Genomic DNA, 18883 nt, shown 5'->3' with positions numbered 1-18883 from the left:
CTGTATGACCTAAGCCCATGGAGCCATAGCGATTTGAAAAAACTAAATATTCCACTAAAATCAAAAACAGTTTGAATTTATATTAAAATAATCAATTCTTTATTGAGAAATTTAAAAAGATATAGTAGCTTTTAGTAAAATACCGTGTAGTTACCTTCACTTACCTCCGAGTACCGACCAAGTCAGCCAGAACTGCCACCAACCAAGGTCCAAAGTGGACACTCTTTTTCTGGAAACGAACCGGTGCGAAGAGCATAGCAGATGACGTATCCGGCCCCGGAAGCATCCGTCCGTAGCCCGGCCAGTCTTGCAAAGAAATAGTCAGTGCATTAGTACGCGGTTTGCCCGGGGGATTATTATTTTTGGGGATCTCTAATGACGGTAACTAGCCCTGCTTGCTACCCTGCCTCCAATCCCGGTCGTATCGGATTACCCCGTGATTGATTGCTGCTGATCCTGTGCTCCTTATCGCAAAGGATTTTTGCACCTGTTATTGTTTCGGGTGGGTAACATTAGGACTTTATTTTTCGTTTGAATCTCACGTCGCTTTAGTTTCTGTTTTAACGAACTAATTACAGAACATTTGTGATTTTAGTTATGTGGATTTCTTTTTAGTTTTCTGGGCTTAGCGTAGCATCTACTTCTTAGGGTCTAACAGAGTTGGTATGTTTCGTATATATGGATTTCGCTTGCTAGGACAATAGCGCAAAGTTGCCAAAAGGGCCAGTCTGTCACGTATAAATTAATAGTTTTCCTCTTTTTTAGGAAGGTATTAATTTATATCTGCCAAATTGATCATTTAGACCACTGTGCAGCGCATGTAGACAATTCTGCGGAGGCGTTCGCCTTTGTATTGCAATAAATCATAATATGTATATAAGTTCTTAAATGTACAAAAAAGTGATTACAAAATATGGTTCTATTTGATTTTATACATTTCTCGCTGAATCGCTATATAAAATAAAATCAATTGAAAATACAACTAGCTGTGGGCCACATCCCGTCATGAATAAAGTTCAAGGTACTCTACCTTATTAACACCCTTATAAACAACTGGTTATCAAAGAGCATCAGGCGCTCATCAATTGGTTTCTGTTGTTCGGTAATCAATTTTATAAAATAAAATTGTATAATTTTTATTTTGGTGGTTGGTTTGTGTTTTTCTTTCTTTCTTATCGTTTCGTTTCTTTTAGTTTGTTTAGATTGATAATATAGTTAAAACTAAGCGTTCAGGGTTTCTTAAAATCCTAAACATGAATTGATCAGCGAATTAATGGTTACAAAAGAGAGATAGTAGCATTCAAAACTGTGGACAATTTGGCGTCGGGTTCGATTTGCTTTCTTGGCTGTTTTGCTTTGCATACACACATTTGGCTTATTTTCTTGTTGCTTTTCGCCTTCAGGTTTCAGACTGGCCCAAAAACTGATTGCTTGCACTTGCACTTGACTCGGCCTGGTTTTCTCGATCTGGATTTCTTGGATCTGATCTTGTCTGCCTGGTCTGAGAGACACCTGCTACTAGTTGCCTGCCTGTGCCTGGGTCTGAGATTGTGATTGGGATTGTGCTTGTGCCTCTGCATCTGCCTGCCTAGACTGCCTGCTTGTCGTCTAGCTTGAACTGACTCTCTCTCTCTCTCTCTCTATGTGTGTTTACCTAGTTGCAAAAAAAGGAGAAAATTTTGAATTAGCTTCGGTTCGATCTGATAAATATTGATTGTTTGTTTGGCTTTCAACTAGCTGCCAATAACGACCAAAGATCCGAGCGAATTAAAACCTACTGTGGGCTTAGGACCTGGATCTTGAATATACATTTACCTTGTCTAGTAACGTCTATTGCCGCCGCCCATGTTTCCACCCTGGCCGCCGCCTCCGGAGTTGTAGTTGTTACCGCCAAATCCTTGTCCTCCACCCTGGTTACCTAAATACGAGATTTAAAAAGTTAAAATTATACGCCTTTTAGACAACTTTCAACTATCAATCTATTATCTTAGAACCTTACCCTTGTTAAAACCTCCTCCACTGCCTCCTTGGCTATATGGGGCTGGGCGGTTGTTGCCAAAGTTGTTATTACGCTGTGGTCCACCGCCGTAGCTCTGCTGGTAGTCGTTGCCGAAGCCACCACCACCACCTCCGTTACCGCCCCAGCTTCCATTGCTGCCGCCGCCGTAACCACCTCCACTGCCGCCACCATTGTTCCAGCCACTGTTGCCGCCACCCTGGTTCCACGGACTGCCGCCGCCGCTACCTCCCTGTTGGTTCCAACCACCCGAGCCTCCGCCCTGACCGCCTCCAAAGTTGCCACCGCTGTTGCCGAAACCACCGCCGCCAGCTCCTCCCCAATTGCCACCGCCGTTTTGCCTGTTCTGTCCTCCCCAGCCACCGCCGCCGCCTCCCTGGCCGCGATCACCCTGACCCCCTCGTCCGCCAATCCGAGGACCACCTCGTCCACCGCCTTGACCACCTCCACCACCACCGCCGCCGCCCTGGCGGTCCATGTCCTGCTTGGCAATCGCCTTCTTTACATCCAAGCTTTTGTTCTTGATGGTGTGGTTCTTCTGGAGTATGATCTTGTCCACTGGATCGTAATCATCGAACTCGATGAAGGCGAAACCGCGCTTCTTGCCCGTATCTTTGTCGACAACAATGTTTACGCCCACAATCTGACCAAAGTCCTTGAAGTACTCGCGCAGGCAATCCTCATCGTGATCGTCACGAAGACCGCCCACAAAGAGCTTCTTCACCGTGGCACCGGCATTCGGAGCATCGATCTCCTGGCGCGGCACAGCCCTCTTGGGCTCTACGGTGCGACCATCGATCTTGTGTGGGCGCGCATTCTGGGCATTGTCGATCATATAAGACTGGGAATATGTGATGAACCCAAAACCACGTGAACGCTTCGTCTTGGGGTCCTTCATTACCACCACATCCACAATGTTGCCCCATTTCTCGAAATGCGCCTTAAGACCGTCGTCTGTGGTGCGGTAGTCCAGTCCGCCGATGAACAGCTTGCCGCAACTGCTCTGGCTCGGTGATCTGTAGGCGAATTAAAAGGGGAGTCAGAAGTCAGTAAAGTGACACAAACCCATACATTTACATAAACCCGAATGCATAAGTAACGATATTATCTTCCGAAAATAAATTTCAAAGAAACCTTGTATAAAAATGTTTTAGTATTCATTAAATTAACCTTTAACAATGTTTTCGTTTGTTTCAAAATCAACCCAAAAATCGAATAGACTTTTTGTAAAGAAGTAAATAAAATATTTTTGAAAATGTATTCAGATTATCGAAGAAAATAAAATAGTAACTTCAAAGTATAAACATAAAATATTTTTTTTCCTAATATCAAAAGGTAATATTATCATAATTAAATAATAAAAATAAAGAGTACAAAATTGGGCTTTTATTAGAAATATCGAAATCAATCTCGATTTTGTAAAATTAATGCCTTCATAATCTTGCTTACACTTTAAATATATTAATCAGGAGATTAAACAATTTTAATTTATTTTCTTTAAATACAGTTTCAGATTACGAATAATTGCAATAATGACTCATCAAATAAATGCAATTATAGATAAACTATGATCTTCGGTCGGAATTGTTTATGATAATTATTGTGATACCTGGCGAGTGAAATGCTGCCCGCCATTTTCTTTTTATTACTATTTGCACCGCCATGACAGCCTGTTTATGTGTGTATGTGATTTCGTTTTCTTTTTCCTGAAAGGCGGCCGGCAATTTTTTTTTTTGTAATAATTATACATACGTTTTCCCCGATAAGGGTTATTAAACTTTTTTAGTGCCATTAACCGGTTGAAAGCGAATAAAGACCGAAGACCTGTTTAATTCCACGTACTTAATTGGCCGAGAAAAAAAAGCCGCGTGCTACATTGTCGGCGTCGACATTTTGCACTTTTCCACGCGATTACATTTGGAAATTAATCTCATTAAACTCACCTCGTCACCATCGTCGTAGTTTCCATTGGAATCGTTCAGATCCGCCATTATTGTTTTGCTTTTATGTAGAAATCGAACAACCTCGAAGTTAAGCACAATTTGTCAGATTTTCACTCTTTCTCCAGCAGACGCCCGAAAATATAAGGTGTACAGCACTCACAAAGGAATTGGGGAGCAGTGTGACCAATATGTCGGATGTGGTAGAACGCTAAAGTATCGTGAACTTGCAAAGTGGGAAAACAATGTTTCAAGGAACACGGAATTGTAACGATAGTTTTATAACAAGGCTTTTCTCTTTAACTATTTTATTGATTATAACTATTTGTTAGTTATCATAACCACAATTATCTTATACAGCTGAACAAAAATTTTGGGAAATATATTGAGCCATGCACTTAAACACTAGATAACATAAAAAAAATAAATTAAAACCATTACATAACAAATAAAGAAAATTCAAAAAATTGTTTGTGGCTAGAAGATGTATTATAGAAAACAATTCGTATTTTTTTGCAAGAGAACTCGAATTATTTTTTCTTATATATAGTTCATAAATGAATTCAACATGTTAAGTAGCCAATATATTTTATTTACATATTACGTTTTTCTTCGTTATAAATTAAAAAAGGAATACCCCATACATCTAAAAACGCCTTGCCCGCCCAAAATATCGGCCAACTAAAAACTATCGTTTCATTCCGCCAACGAAAAGATTGTCGAACATCGTTTCGGGCTGTCACTTTCACTTCCGTTTGTGTCGAGTAGCTTGCGTTTTTTTCGTGTGGAAAAGAAGCTGGAAAAATATAGTGTGTAGAGAGCGAGTAAATTGTAAATTTACCACAAATAATCTTTAATAAACGGTATGTGCTAGTGAATACGATTAAATTATTAACAACATTGATTTGCAACGTAAAATATATTGATTTTTTTCGCTAATGTTCTGTACACCCGGTACATTGTGCGCGTGTGTGTGTGGGGTGGTCTGTGTATGGTGTCCGCCATCTTGGCAAAACACATCCACACGCGCGCATCATAGTGTGTTTTTTTTTCGTTTCGAAAGGACAGACGAGCAAAATAGAAGCTGAAAAATACGTTTTATTTAATTATTATAACATATTCTAGCACCTGCTTGAGATACGTAAATAACCTTAATCATGGTGGGATCTCGAGTGTACGTGGGCGGTCTGCCGTATGGAGTGCGCGAGCGCGATTTGGAGCGCTTCTTCAAAGGCTATGGCCGAACTCGCGACATTCTCATCAAGAATGGCTATGGCTTCGTGGTGAGTATTAAAAAAAAATACAGTTAGTTAATATATAATATGTAAAATATATGTTTGGGTAATCAGGCGTACTTACAAAATTGTATAAAATAATTTTTGGCAAGGCAATGCTTAAATGCATTTGCAAACACAAAATTAGTTTATATATATCGATTATGCCTTCTATTGACCAGTTTCTTTTAAATTTAATGTTAAAATTATTCCATTAGTCCATAAATATCGTAAAAATGTACAACTGTTGTCATGGTACCAAAAAGTATCACTAAATTAGTTATACCACCTAAAAGCTTATACAAACTGAAGGTAAACCTGATAGTAATTCCATAATCAATACTAATCACTAATTGAATTTTCAGGAGTTCGAAGATTACCGTGATGCCGACGATGCCGTCTATGAACTGAATGGCAAAGAGCTGTTGGGCGAGCGGTAAGTTATTAAAACTATAAAAGAAGAAGCCCGCCAAATAGTGATTCACGTTTTTCTATTCTATATTTTTGCAGCGTGGTTGTTGAACCCGCCAGGGGTACCGCTCGAGGCAGCAACCGCGACCGCTACGACGATCGATACGGCGGTCGGCGAGGCGGCGGCGGCGGTCGCTACAACGATAAGTAAGTACAGGCTATACAGGCCATAAAACCGGACCAAAGTAGTTGCGACCATGCCGTCCTCTAACTTTGTTTGCGTTGAAATTTGCCCCAGAAAATTAGCATTGCCTAAATTATTTTCATTTAAAAGCCAATCCACACAGATGTGATCGATATTAATTGTATGCTTGATATATTATTGCAATTACCTTTTGAATTCTTGTTACCATGCTTATACATATATTAATGTGTATATTTTATTTTAAAGTTTTATTAATATTTAAAATTTTCTATAAAACTAAATATAAATTTTTGGATCTAATGTATTAACTATCGTTTAAAAATAACTATAAATCAATGTTATACCATTTTTTTCTATGTAATTGATGTAATAACAATAATATTACATTTTGAATCAGTTTTAATTTCATAATAGAAAGAACTTATTCAATTGAATTCAAAAAGCAACGATTTAAACAGCTTTACTCTGTGTGGAAGGCACCTACCTAAAAGACACTGACTTGCTGTTAATCTTATTATTTCCCAAATGCTCCGTTTTCCTATGCATATTATGATTTTCTTATGTCTGCACGTAACCTTAACCGAATAGTTTGTAAATCGTTTCGTTTCGTTTCGTTACGCATTAAACCAAGTATAAATATGCATATGCTTGAATATTCATCAATCAGCGTTGAGTTTTGTGATGGAGCAGCGGAAGCAGCAGCAGCGCAGTGTCAATACTAATTAGCGAATCCATTCAATTATTCACCAGAAACAAAAATTCCAGATCATCCTCCCGTTATGGACCACCCTTGCGCACTGAATACCGCCTGATTGTGGAGAATTTGTCTAGCCGCGTTAGCTGGCAGGTAAGTGAGCATGGATCGATAATATATCAGGCAATGGGCCCGATATTCACTGTAGTTTAGATTCGAGGAGTGTAGAATTAGCATTTAATAAAGGCTAACCGATTGAAATGGATATCTATATATTAAACACCCACTAATCTTCAACTTACCTATCCTTCAAAAGAAAACCCCCCACTTTCGAGCACCCCTTTTTGATTTCAAATTATTACCCCCGGTGTCTCACTGTCCTGTTTTGTGTTTAACTCCTCCTCCACTCTGACTCCAGCCATCTCTAATCTATAAATTAGTTATAAGCTGTACAGTTGACCTAGGCTTAAGTGAAACGAAAAAAAAACAAAGAAATATTGCTAAAACCCTAGTACTGATCGGTGTAATCTACCCACCATTACTTTCTCTCGCACACACCAACCGAAACCGATAAAAAAGAGTTTGATGTGCTTTGACTGAGAGATTCCCTACTCGGCTTGGGCCAATACTATAACCGAATCGGGACCAAAATCCGATAGAGAATCAAATCTTATTGAATCGCCGTGAGAGAAAGATAAATCTAGTGACCGACCGAGCGGTTCTGAGTGTTTCCCAAATAAAACCATGAAGTGTGGTGGAAGACAGAGAGGTAGTACCCAGAGCAGCCCCCAGATGGGTTTCGATTCGTGATCTACGATCTGCGACCTACGACCAACCACCACGATGCGCCATCGCCGCCGCCACATCCATCCGTCTTATTCCGAAATACGAAAACAAAAAATCATAAGAACAAATCGATCAGAATCGAGCCTAAGAACACTAGAAAACACCAAACTAAAACCGAAAATCAGAAAGCAGACGATGACGATGGACGATGATGAGCTGCCCGGGTCAAAAAGGCCAGCCTACGTAAGCTGATTATGAAAAGACGTAGGCTGGCCTCTTGCGTTAGGTATTTAATTTTCTCTGCTAAAAAAAACATTCACAATTTTTTACTATAAACAATATTATATAAAGAATTGTCAAATTCCTTATAGCCAATTGTGAGTGTGAGGGCGTAAATCGAAACAATCGAGTACGGTTTAGAGATGAGAGAAGCTTGCGTTCGCTAATTCTGAGATGAGGATGTGATGGTCTTGGCGACGATGATGAGATGGGAGATGAGCATATTACGATGATCGATCGATGATGATGACGAATGCTGATCGCGCGTTTTGTTACCAACTTCGGCTAGTGCCTCCGAACTTAGTCCTTCCCCCCAATTCCCGGTTCTTCTTCTGGCTACCGGCTACCGGCTATCGGCTCTGGCTCTGGCTTACGGCTAACGGCTCCCGGCTTCCGTCTCCGGCTGAGACTACCGACTAGACAACCAACCTGTTGGAGCAGCAAGAGAGCAGCGTCTCGAAACGTATTTCTTATTTTTGCAGTTCGTTTGTGCGTGAGGCGCCGAAGCCGCTGGTTGTTGTCCGCCACTGCCCGGCAAAACTGCTTCAAATGCTCCACTCTCCGGCTCTCTGGTGCGGTGGTTCTGGCCAGCGATGTCTGCCTCTGTAATCTGATCTGACCTCCTGACTGTATCCGGTGTGTGGCAGGCTCCCCCGAAACATAAAACCGAAATCGCTACCGCAACACTTGAATACTCTTTTTTTTGCCATTTATAATATGATTCTGTTGTACATGGAAAAACATATAACAAAATACTAAGTACCAAAACCAAAACACAAAACCAAAGTAATGAAACGAAACGTAAACGAGGTCTGGCCATCAATCCTCTCATCCGCCTGACTGGCCACTGGTTCACTGGCTGCCTAGGTGCCTGGCTGCCTGGTTGAGTTAACGATGTTCGATCGGACTTTCGATGGGAGGTCATGAGGTGTCTTGGTGTCATTGGCCCACAGTTACTAGGCAGACAATCTAAACTCTCGGTGTAGAAACGATGTGTGTGTCCTCCTCTCTCTGAAAGCGCATTAAGTAAGAATTCAATTACAAATATTTTGTTTTACTTAATTTATTTCCAAACCAAATCAACTATATCTATAATTAACTATCTATTGCCAACCACTGTTACCTCTGATTGTTTATGCTTAAGTTTTTGTGCTCGTGCAGCGTGGAGTGTTTGAATGTTCGGTGCTGGGCACCTTCTCGGCCATACCCGATCAAAACGAATCCTTTGTCCGGCGAGAGGTTTTCGTTTAACGTCCGTAGGCAGGCACGACAGCAGGAGCACAGGATAGACGACCAACAGGGCACTGAAAGTGAGGGACTTGTGAGAGAGACTTGAGACTTGGTTGGGAGCCCAATTCCGCCGGAACCATTCAAAATGCTCCATTTGCTGCACAAGCTGTCCTTTAGTTGCAACCACTGCCATTGTCGGATGCAAAAATGTGCGAGATTTATGCCAAAACTTAATTTTACTAATTTATGTCATTATCTTCCGACTTTGTGCGTCCCCTGCAGGATCTTAAGGATTACATGCGTCAGGCTGGCGAGGTCACCTATGCTGATGCTCACAAGCAGCGCCGCAATGAAGGGTAAGTTATAACTTAATGTAATTTTTTAGCTAGGTATTGAAACTAATAAAATGATTTTCTTTTTGCAGCGTGGTTGAGTTTGCCTCGTTGTCAGATATGAAAACGGCCATTGAGAAGTTGGATGATACCGAGCTAAATGGTAGGCGCATTCACCTGGTCGAGGACCGTCGTGGAGGACGCAGCGGTGGTGGTGGTGGCGGAGGACGTGGACGCTCTCGTTCATCTAGCTCGCGTTCGCGATCTCGTTCCCGCAGGCGCTCTCGTTCCCGCCGTTCGTCGCACTCGCGCTCCAAGTCGCGCAGCCGCTCCAAGTCCCGTGGCGGACGATCCAAGTCCAAGTCGCCAGTCAAGTCTCGTTCTCGTTCCCGCTCGCGTTCAAAGTAAGTGAAGGTTTTAATATTTTAATAGGGATCGTACTTAAAAAATATTAATATAAAAAAAATAGTTTTGTTTTATTTGCTAATAGAGATTCTTAATATGAAAAATGCTTAAATAGAAATCTAAAAAATTAAATGCGATCCCTTAGGTTTGATAGTTTCTTATGCTTACCCACCTAATTGATTTCTCCTCTTGTGCTGCAGCAAATCACGCGACGTATCCAAGTCCAAATCGAAGTCCCACTCCCGCACACGCTCCCGTTCACCCAAACGTGAGCGTGACTCCCGTTCCCGCTCACGCTCTGTTTCCAAGCGCGAGTCTCGTTCCCGCTCACGTTCCAAGTCCAATCGCCGCGACTCTCGTTCACGGTAAGTTAAGCTACTAGACCCGCTGTTCACGGCTCTATATAGACAGTTCACGATTCTTTCTTTCGTGCTTTCTTTGGTTTTGTTTGGATGCACCTGTTGTTTGTAGCCCTCCAACTGTGGTCGTTCAAAAGCTTGTACTGTAGTTTATTATAATATATTTCTATTACAGCGATCGATCTGCATCGGCTGACAACAAGTCGCGTTCACGTTCTCGATCCCGTTCGGCCTCGCCCAAAAATGGAAACGCATCACCGGACCGCAATAACGAGAGCATGGACGATTAGATTAGTTATTAGCTGTCCCCCCATTAATTATAAAACACTTGATTTTAGACTTCTACTATAAACTATTCTACGAACATCAAACAACACTCAGACACCCTACTTATTTACACTGCGTCACACTCTTAAACCAAATCTAATGAAAAAAATGAAATCATATAAAAATCCACAACTATTAGGCCTCGTCATTTTTTAGTACGTAAAAAGAAAATATTGTTCTAAGTCTTATGGAGAATCCCACTCTGGCGGCGCTCTGGTGTGTGGGCTATAAGCTGGAAAATGACAGGGATCCTGTTGGCCGAGCAATAAATATGCTATATAGTTGGATTCAATAAGTACATATAGGCCATGAAATTACTGCGACATGTACACCGGAAAACTCTTCAAATTGTCTATAGGATTGAGTAATTTCAATAAATACGGATAAAATTAAATTAAAAACTGTGTTTGATTGAGCCTTATAAAATATAGGATTAAACCAAATAATATATATCAGATTTAATCATATAAATTTAGTTTTATTGGTTTTTTTTTTTTTTTGTTGTAATTTTGGAATATAAGTATATTACAAAGTCTTATTTTCACTATTTCGCATTATTTGCCAGAATTAAAAATACAATTTTATTTATGTTGAATTTAAAGAGAATTCCATTGGTAATTTTAACTAACCCCATTGGCGGAAATATATTATAGTTAAATATTTAAAATTTGGAAATTAATTAGCATTTTAAAAATCGTCAATTTAAATCAAATACGTAACTAAGTTTTATAAACTGACAAAGTTTTGGTATTAACAATATATTTGTTTTTCTTTTTAAAGTAATTAATTTTATTAAGTATACTATTATATACAAAGCACATAAGGATAAAAAGAGAGATTTCCTTGAAGCGTTTGACGTCTCGAGTGAGCAATGGGCCTTGAAAAATGCATCGACTAACTAGAAACATATTATTGATAATCCTATTTTTTTAAATGCAAATGCAAATCTAAAACAATATGCACGGGGGAATGCTTAAATTAAGTGTGTGTGTAGGGGAATTCGGTTCGAGATTATCTACAACTATAACTAAATGCATTCTTTGCATAAATGCGATAGGGGTAGGTCATTTTGGGTCTGAGACGGTATGTCTATATGTCTAGCTCACGTACGGTGGAAAACATTTGAATGTCATTAGCATAATAACTAATGTTAGCAGCACGTACTAAGTGAGTTACATATTAGTATATATTTTTTTGGCACATCGCGGAGTCACTTGAGCACTGGATTGGCCAGAAATGGTTTTTGGGCTTCTAGCTAAGTATTTCCTGACACTTGGTTTTAGATTTAGATCGAAAGATGTCGCCTTTTAGTTGCAGCTACTAACTACATGCGCATCGTAATCGTAAACTAATATCAAGTTTATTCTTTAATCGTTACGTAATCATAATAAGTCTGAATAAAATGGATTCACTTGAACGTTAGCTAACATTAATCGGCTATAGAGTATTTACAGCATTAATTTGACACTTTCATTGCGTTATTTTGGCTCCTGGAATGTATTCTACGTTTATAAGAACTGATTAAATTTAAATTAAGTTAATAACTAGTTAAGAATTATTAAGAAAAAGGAAGCAAAAAACATTTCGGAACTGCTTGAACTATCCTTTAATTTACTTATGAATATTAGAGGCAGTTAGTCGCGTTATCTGCTCTAGAAGTATGTAAGGCTTTGATGGTTTAAAATTTGATAATACTCTTTAAAGTTCCTAAACCGACGCTTTAGAATTCTAAGACCCTTTCTATGATATAATATGGATCTAAAATGTTTAATCAAATAAGTTCTTAATTACACTTAGCTGCTCTATAAACGTAGTAATACTCAGGTTGATTTTGGCTCGAGGTTATCGGATTCGGTCTATTTACTTCTACGGATGACTGGATGTTAATTGGTGTTAAAATAGAAAGACTACAAGTGAGTGTTGCCGTTCCATAATCTTCTAGTATCGCTTGTAGGTTCTATCGCTCGGAAATGGCAGTGGTTTACATTCAATTGTATAGTGCCCTAGTTGTAAGTGTTTTCCTTTTGTATATATATATAGGTTTTAGTCTCTAGCATATGCCGACTACATGTTGTATAGATTTATGCACTAGTTCACATTGTAAATGCATACACACACACATATCGCGCGGGGGATCCTACATAAATTGCATAGCACACTATCCAAACGCCCAAAAGTCGTTAATCGTCAATCATTAATTATCAATGGCGTGTCCTACATTCAGTTTGCGAGTCTATATAAGTATTTAAGTACTATTAGAGCCTTGTTATCACTTTCGATTTTGTAAGTCGTTTTTGGCGAGGGCAGGTCCACAGGACAGGGCTGAGGGGGCCGCCACTTCGTTGTTCCAGCAACCCGCTAATCCTCCCAATATATATACTATATATATTTATATAGCGCCTTCCTAACTCCTAGATGCGAATGGATAAAAGTGATACATTGCGCTTGAGCAATGTGTGTGGCCGCAGTTCCATGCTTGCCGTATCCCCCATGTCCACCATGTCCACGCCCATATAGCTGCTGTCCATGGTCCCACGATCGGCCAATGTGTGCAGGCTCTGGGTGTCGTAGTCGTAGTTCAAAACCTGCATGGGCACCACTTCCGGCAGTAGGTGTCGGATGTGTGTGGGCGATCGCCTCAATTTGTATTGATTTCTGTGGGTGTAAGATGTTAAGTTATCAGTTAAGAAGTCTATCTAATGAAGGTTGGTTACTGTAGACATGCATGATATAGCCTGATTTTACCAAGATATATACTATATAAATGTGTAAAATCAGACTTTGAAGCTAATTGGATGAAATGGAAAGCTTACTCTGCATCGTTGTTCTTTCCCAAGTTGTTACTTCTGCAGATGTGCAAAACATAAAGTGTCATAAAAACAAAAATGAGTAAACACATAACACAATATTTAGTCAAAGAGGCAAGGGAGTAAGGCACTTCGTACTAAAGTTTATTAGTTTAGTGTTGAATCAGTGACCCAAGATCGAAGAACAGTCCTTAGTTAAAGAATAACATTCAAAATCAATATAATTGCTATATATATTGGAAATATCGTTCCTAGAATGACACTTGAAAAAAGATAATCCCATAAAATTTAAGAATACCTCTTCCAGGGAATGTAACTATGACATTTAAAGTCCTTTACCCTTAAAATCTAATTAGTATCTTTTCTTTGCATAACTAATTCCAAAGCTGCCAAAGTCAAACACACACTTTCAGTTTCCCATATTGTGCCAATTAGCTGGACTAAAAAAAAGGAAATATTAAAGGTCCATCCCAGCAAAGAGCTTTCGAAAGCCCTCAGACACTTGTGAGACCAACGTCCTATCTCACTATGCACATTAGCCACTCTCTGTGGATAATAAGAGCAGGAAAATCCTGGCAAATACTTAGTGAACTAGCCTATCCCTCCTGAGCCTCTTTTTCTTTTCCTTAAACGTGCGATTACGTACTTTTTATGTCGGTTGCCATTGAGACACATGCAATGGCACGAGCACATGGACGAGGTGTTGCTTCCGTTCAGAGATTGGCCATCGTGTCCCTCGTAGCCGCTCAGAATGGATCCATTGGATGTTATCACATCACCCTCCAGCTTCACAGCCACTTGCAGCGCCTGCAAGGGGTTATCAAAGGCGTTAGATATATCTCATGTTTTTAGTGATTCATGGGTTGGGTGTTTTGAATGCCGAGTGGGTGGGAGTATAGCGTTGAAGACTGAGGAACGGTATTCGTGTGGTTGTGGTGATTGGTTAATCAGTGGTTTTTTGTTAAGTGTCGTAGAGAAAGCCAGATGGTTAAGTATTCGGTTGTTTTAGTTTTTTTTTTTTTGTTAGGGGTGGTGATAGTAGGTGTTGGTCAAAAGTATTGGAATCTGAAAAACCGCAATCACCTCGTTGGTCCATAAACTGGACTTGGACATAAACTAAGCTCGCGTTTTGCATTTGATTTCGTTTCGTTAAGTCAAGGGCAACCGAAAATATATGCGAAAAAAGAAAATATTTATTCGATTTATATTTATTTTGGGTAGCTCTCGCATTTTGGGCCTGCATTGAATAGATTGTTATAAATTAATTTGTTTCAAAACATTGGTATTATATGTAAATATCGAAAAATGGAACCGGAAGGTGCAAGATCAAGAGTTAGCCAAGTGTGCAGCAAAGTGGCAAGCAGATATACGTATATAAAAACTATATTTAACAAATTTTGGTCAAAAAGGTACGAGTACAAGGTAAGTATGAGACAGATGGAAGTTATACGAAAAAAGTTTACAAAAATTTGTTAGCATTATGGAATCTAGGGTACAGTGAAGCGTTTGATATTAAGGATAAAACTTTAGAGAGATAAGCGTTTGAGACTACCAAAACGGGGGGGAAATAAGCCTCAAGTTTTGGAATGTACGATAGTAATAAAAATCCAAAGAAAACAGTCCTCAAGTCTACGGTAATTAAATGGCATGAGTTGCTCTCGAAATCACTTCCGAAATGGAAGGACTCCGGATCTCACCTGCATGGCCTGGGCCTCGTCGCGTCGCTCATCTTCGGTATTCATTGTAACAAACCTAAGTACTAACAAGTTCAGCGAGGCGGCCACGATGGCCAGGCCAAATAGTATAAATATCAGTGCGAACATCACGTATTCGGGCTTCCTGTTCAGTGCATTGTCCCGCTGCAGGGCTACCATGTCGCCAAAGCCTATAGAATATCAATAAAAATATAGTATGTAGATCGGAAAACTTATTACGTTTACGCTTACCTATTGTGGTTAAAGTAATAAAACAGTAATATACTGAATCGAAGTAGCTCCAGCCCTCAAATTTTGAAAAGGCCGCAGCACCGCCTGCTATCGTCAGCGAACTGAGTGTGGTCACAACACATATAAGGTCCACCTCCGAGGCGACGGTCCTTTTGCAGCGCAGCGAGGAGCGGACCGCTTTGATAACATAGCTGTAGATAGATATATTATGATTTTATAGTTACAAAAGGCCATGTTAGACCATTCAGGGTAGCAAACCCACCTGCTCAGTCTATTCACTCTTTCTCCGATGCTCTGGAACATAACGAGACCCAGGGGAATCCCCACAATGGCATAGCACATAGTGAAGAGCTTACCGCCCACCGTACTGGGCGTCGAGTGTCCGTAGCCTAAGAAGGTGGTCCATAGTCAGCACATATACCATATAGTATAGTACAGCGGTTAGATAACTTACCTATAGTAGTAAGCACCGTGGTTGCATAATAAAATGCACCGGTGAATTTCCACTGCTGGCCGGCCTTGTGCGATTCCGATTTGAGCACCACAGTCTCCATGACTTTGAAGTCCTCCTGTGAGATATTGTATTTGCGTATTATCATGTCCTCGGCATCTGCAATTAGTGGCAAGAAAGGCGAGAGTGTTAATGACTATGACGCAACAAAACACACACACGAATCTCTCATCGGCAGGTAATGGTCGTCATGTTCTTCAGTTTAAATGCCATTAAGCACTGGGAAAATTTGGGGGGAGTTTCTTAAGATATTCTTTTATGGAAAAACTGTACATACATATGTATAAACATTCTCGAACATTAATTGGACTTTCTATTCGTATTCTCACGAAATAGAATTCATTTGTAAACATATTTTTTCTAAGTGCATACTGTGGCTGCACTTCAGGTTGCGTTTGCCACTTACCTTGCAGCGCCTCCCAACGACGCTTTTCCGTTTCCGATTCGAGGGCGTCAAAGACGGCGGCACCGACTAGCAAGTAGGTAAATGTACACACGATCAAGGATATCGTGCGCACATTTTGTTTCTTCATTCTTCATTTAGGCGAGTATTGGGGCAATGTTGATCGTTGGTTCAGTGGCGTCGCCTCCGTTTGCGGTACAGTTTGCAGAGCTTTTCCTGACTGCTGCTGCTCACCTGGCTAACCGGGCTGCACCTACCGTTGTCCATATGAATCCTGCACGTCCTTACCGGGATGGCGACTCGCTCTCAAAGGACAAACTTCCCAAATTGGGTTAAGACCTGAACTCTCACTCTGCTCTGCCTTGCTCTAGTTTTGTAGTCTCTTCTCTGCTTCTTTTTTTTTTTGGCAAACTCACTTAGCACTTTGATTGCATTAAAAATAATATCACTCGGGAAGAAGGGGGGCGAGGGCGTGGTGTGGTGTGTGCTGGGTTTACGTCGTTTTAGTCGGTTAGCTTTTGGCGAGGAGGTGGTGGCGTTTATTTCTGTCACAGGCCGTGGGCCTTTGTCCTCGTCGCGTTCGTTGCGCCGTCCATGTCCTTGCGTTATTTATGCTGCTGCTACTGCTGCTGCCAGTGAACGTAGACGTGAGTGTTGTGCATATGCATGTGCGGGCCATGCTGCAATCCTTCATCGGGCGGCGGCGCTTCTCTCAAGGATTATTATGCCACTGCTGCTCCTGCGGGTGACGGGCGCCATTGCGCTGCTAGTTGTTTTTGTAGTTTCTGCCGCCGTGTCCTTCCTGCGTGGAATGGCTTGAATTAGGTTTTATGGTTGATCTAAAAATAACGCCTGCAACTAATCTGTCATCATCAATACGAGGCCCTCTTCCCCACTACACACTTTTTCTCTCACAGGAAGTTTTGCTAACAGTCGGGGGCAAATTAATAGCAATTAAAATAAAAATTAACTCAGGAAACTTGGTTTAATTAATAATTTAATATTGATTTTAAAGATTTGATTTTCCAGCTTCGAAATCTCATGAAAACATGTCAAGAAATATGCTTTAAAAAGGATAAGTTTCGTTGAAAACAATTTAAATGCATCTAATAGTATGCAACACATTTTGTAAACAACGATTTCAAACCTCCAAAGATTCCTCTGCAATTTCAACCTATTAAAATTCCCATTGATTGCAGTTTTTAGCTATGCTCTTGACCGCCGCTGTGTGTACACTTCATCTCACCTTACTCACACACACTCGCCCACCACACAAACATGCAAATGAATTTTTCATTTGCATGTGTCCTTCGCCCAATGAGCGTAAGGATTTGTGGACACACTGGCGAAACTGGAATTTTGGTAACGTGTGAAGCTGCCAAATCTCAGCTGTAATTGTTGAATAATTCAGTTAACACGCGGGATAATGAGACGACAAAAAACTGAAAATGAAAGCTCATCTGTAGAGTGCTTATGTGCGTGTGTGTGTGCAAGTCTGTTTGGCCATCTAACGGCAATATATTGATGAACAATGAGGCAGCATTGCAGTGTCTCTGAATTATTTAAGTGTGTGTGTGTATGAGTATATAGATAGAAGTATGTGTTTGTGTGAGAGGTTCAAAGCGCGTTGAAGTGTACGGACACACAAACGCAGAGCAGACACACAGGCTTTTTTTAATTCATCGAGTATAGTAGCCGAAATGTTGGTCCTTCGGTGCGGATTGTGGGGGTTGGTTTTCCATCTCTTTCTCCGTTTCCCCTCATACACCAGCACTTACGCACACACGCGAAAAGGATGCCCGCCCTTAGTTAACTTTTTTGTTAGTTTCCTTGCTTCTTGTTTGTTGTGCTATTTCGCGCAGCTTTCTATGCCCCCTCCCCTCATTCTCTTGCAGATTCCTCCACAATTCCCATGCACTGGCAATGACAGTGACACTATCAAGAGAATACCCTCTGCCCCCTTCCTGCTCCTTCTACTTCGCGAAAAAAAAAGAAACGGGACGAGAAAGGAGAGTCCTCACATTTGAATTGTTCCATTATATAAAGCCTGCACACATACACATCCTTTCCGCTGAATAGGAGAATCGTGAACGGTTCCCAATTTTCTCTCAGTTGACGCACAGAACAGAGATCCTTTTTGATTGCGTTAACTATAATTGCACACACACAACAAATTTGTTTTAGCGGCGCCACAAAATTTCTTTTTTCACTACCGTAATTTAGCTACGTTTGGGCCGCACTTTTGTCCTGTCGCCACTCGGATTCGCATCCGTAATGCTCTCGAATTGACGGCTGCGGAAGCTTTGCTCCGGCGCACAAAACAGTCGGCTGCTGCTGCTGTTTCACAGGGTTGTTGGGGATATTATATTCTTGCTGGGAATCTTTATAAATGTTCTTTAGGAATAAACAGTAACACGTTTGTTCTTTCAATAATTTTAATTACTTTTCTTTTTAAATGGCAATCGGATGCTGCGGCGCGGGTGAAAAAATTTTAAAACTTTTTGGGTGCGTGTTGCTTAAATAGATTTTCGGGCGAAAGCTCGTTCTGCTAAGTCTGTGGAAAATCTCTCTCACTGTTAAGTCTCTCTTGGTGTTAGAATTTCCTTTTCTGTTAGGATAATCCTGCAGGCTGTTTGGGTTTGAGTCCGGACTTAAGACATGTCAAGAATATAAATTGACATATGCTTATTACATCCTTTAAATTTAAATTCAAAAGATTGAAAAATAAAAGATTTTATTATTAAAAATGTTAGTATGTTTAGAAAATAAAATTGTCGTTCAATATTTGTCTAAAATTAAACTAAAAATAATAAAATAAAGTAAAAGAAATACTAAACAAGCACAGTTTTGAAACCATTGTGTTGAGACTAAGCTGGTGGGAAATTCTACTTAGTGGTTCAAAAACTGGATCCTAAATATCCTTATATTTACAAAACTGTTATTTTTTGTTTTCCTCT

At 40.3% G+C, this 18883-nt stretch overlaps 3 protein-coding genes across 10 annotated transcripts; 1 reads left to right on the top strand and 2 right to left on the bottom strand.

Annotated features, from left to right (window-relative positions):
* Positions 1 to 496: 496 nt before the first annotated feature.
* On the bottom strand, positions 497 to 4155 carry LOC108116957 (heterogeneous nuclear ribonucleoprotein 87F). Its single transcript, XM_017229112.2, is given in 5 exon segments — positions 497 to 1654; positions 1816 to 1918; positions 2000 to 3008; positions 3010 to 3033; positions 3961 to 4155. Coding segments are annotated over 4 exon segments (1179 nt in total). The 5' UTR covers positions 4009 to 4155; the 3' UTR covers positions 497 to 1654; positions 1816 to 1820.
* A 531-nt stretch (positions 4156 to 4686) lies between these two features.
* Positions 4687 to 10391, top strand: LOC108116914 (serine-arginine protein 55). 4 transcript variants are annotated; one of them, XM_017229046.2, is made up of 9 exons: positions 4689 to 4820; positions 5083 to 5240; positions 5597 to 5667; positions 5742 to 5849; positions 6613 to 6694; positions 9119 to 9192; positions 9261 to 9572; positions 9774 to 9938; positions 10108 to 10391. In XM_017229046.2, the coding sequence occupies exons 2-9, from the start codon at positions 5115 to 5117 to the stop codon at positions 10220 to 10222; spliced, it is 1053 nt and encodes a 350-aa protein (XP_017084535.1). In that variant the 5' UTR covers positions 4689 to 4820; positions 5083 to 5114; the 3' UTR covers positions 10223 to 10391. The 4 variants fall into 4 exon arrangements, with proteins under 4 accessions (XP_017084537.1, XP_017084535.1, XP_017084534.1 ...); XM_017229045.2 differs by having other exon boundaries at positions 6598 to 6694; XM_017229048.2 differs by lacking the exons at positions 9119 to 9192; positions 9261 to 9572; positions 9774 to 9938; positions 10108 to 10391 and adding an exon at positions 7121 to 8636 and having other exon boundaries at positions 4687 to 4820.
* Positions 10392 to 10716: 325 nt separating this feature from the next.
* Positions 10717 to 18457, bottom strand: LOC108116913 (two pore potassium channel protein sup-9). 5 transcript variants are annotated; one of them, XM_017229042.2, is made up of 9 exons: positions 18370 to 18457; positions 15930 to 16728; positions 15467 to 15622; positions 15275 to 15401; positions 15013 to 15203; positions 14764 to 14951; positions 13713 to 13873; positions 13073 to 13105; positions 10717 to 12914 (listed from the first exon to the last, which is right to left on the bottom strand). In XM_017229042.2, the coding sequence occupies exons 2-9, from the start codon at positions 16054 to 16056 to the stop codon at positions 12671 to 12673; spliced, it is 1227 nt and encodes a 408-aa protein (XP_017084531.1). In that variant the 5' UTR covers positions 16057 to 16728; positions 18370 to 18457; the 3' UTR covers positions 10717 to 12670. The 5 variants fall into 5 exon arrangements, with proteins under 5 accessions (XP_017084531.1, XP_017084528.1, XP_017084529.1 ...); XM_017229039.2 differs by having other exon boundaries at positions 17948 to 18419; XM_017229040.2 differs by having other exon boundaries at positions 17986 to 18419.
* Positions 18458 to 18883: the final 426 nt, after the last annotated feature.

This window comes from Drosophila eugracilis, unplaced genomic scaffold (assembly GCF_018153835.1).
Source record: "Drosophila eugracilis isolate 14026-0451.02 unplaced genomic scaffold, ASM1815383v1 contig_401, whole genome shotgun sequence".
In the NCBI taxonomy this organism is placed as follows: domain Eukaryota; kingdom Metazoa; phylum Arthropoda; class Insecta; order Diptera; family Drosophilidae; genus Drosophila; species Drosophila eugracilis.
Note: the sequence above shows the minus strand (reverse complement) of the source record. Positions and strands in the feature narration are given on the sequence as shown.

Bases quoted from the DNA above. Each gene is read 5' to 3' on its own strand.
- LOC108116913 (XM_017229042.2), bottom strand. From the start codon at position 16,056: ATGAAGAAACAAAATGTGCGCACGATATCCTTGATCGTGTGTACATTT. The intron at 15,623-15,929 runs GTAAGTGGCAAA...CACTAATTGCAG, and splicing joins TCGTTGGGAGGCGCTGCAAG to ATGCCGAGGACATGATAATA. The intron at 13,874-14,763 runs GTGAGATCCGGA...AACCCCTTGCAG, and splicing joins ACGAGGCCCAGGCCATGCAG to GCGCTGCAAGTGGCTGTGAA.
- LOC108116914 (XM_017229045.2), top strand. From the start codon at position 5,115: ATGGTGGGATCTCGAGTGTACGTGGGCGGTCTGCCGTATGGAGTGCGC. The intron at 5,668-5,741 runs GTAAGTTATTAA...ATATTTTTGCAG, and splicing joins AAAGAGCTGTTGGGCGAGCG to CGTGGTTGTTGAACCCGCCA. The intron at 9,939-10,107 runs GTAAGTTAAGCT...TTTCTATTACAG, and splicing joins CGCCGCGACTCTCGTTCACG to CGATCGATCTGCATCGGCTG.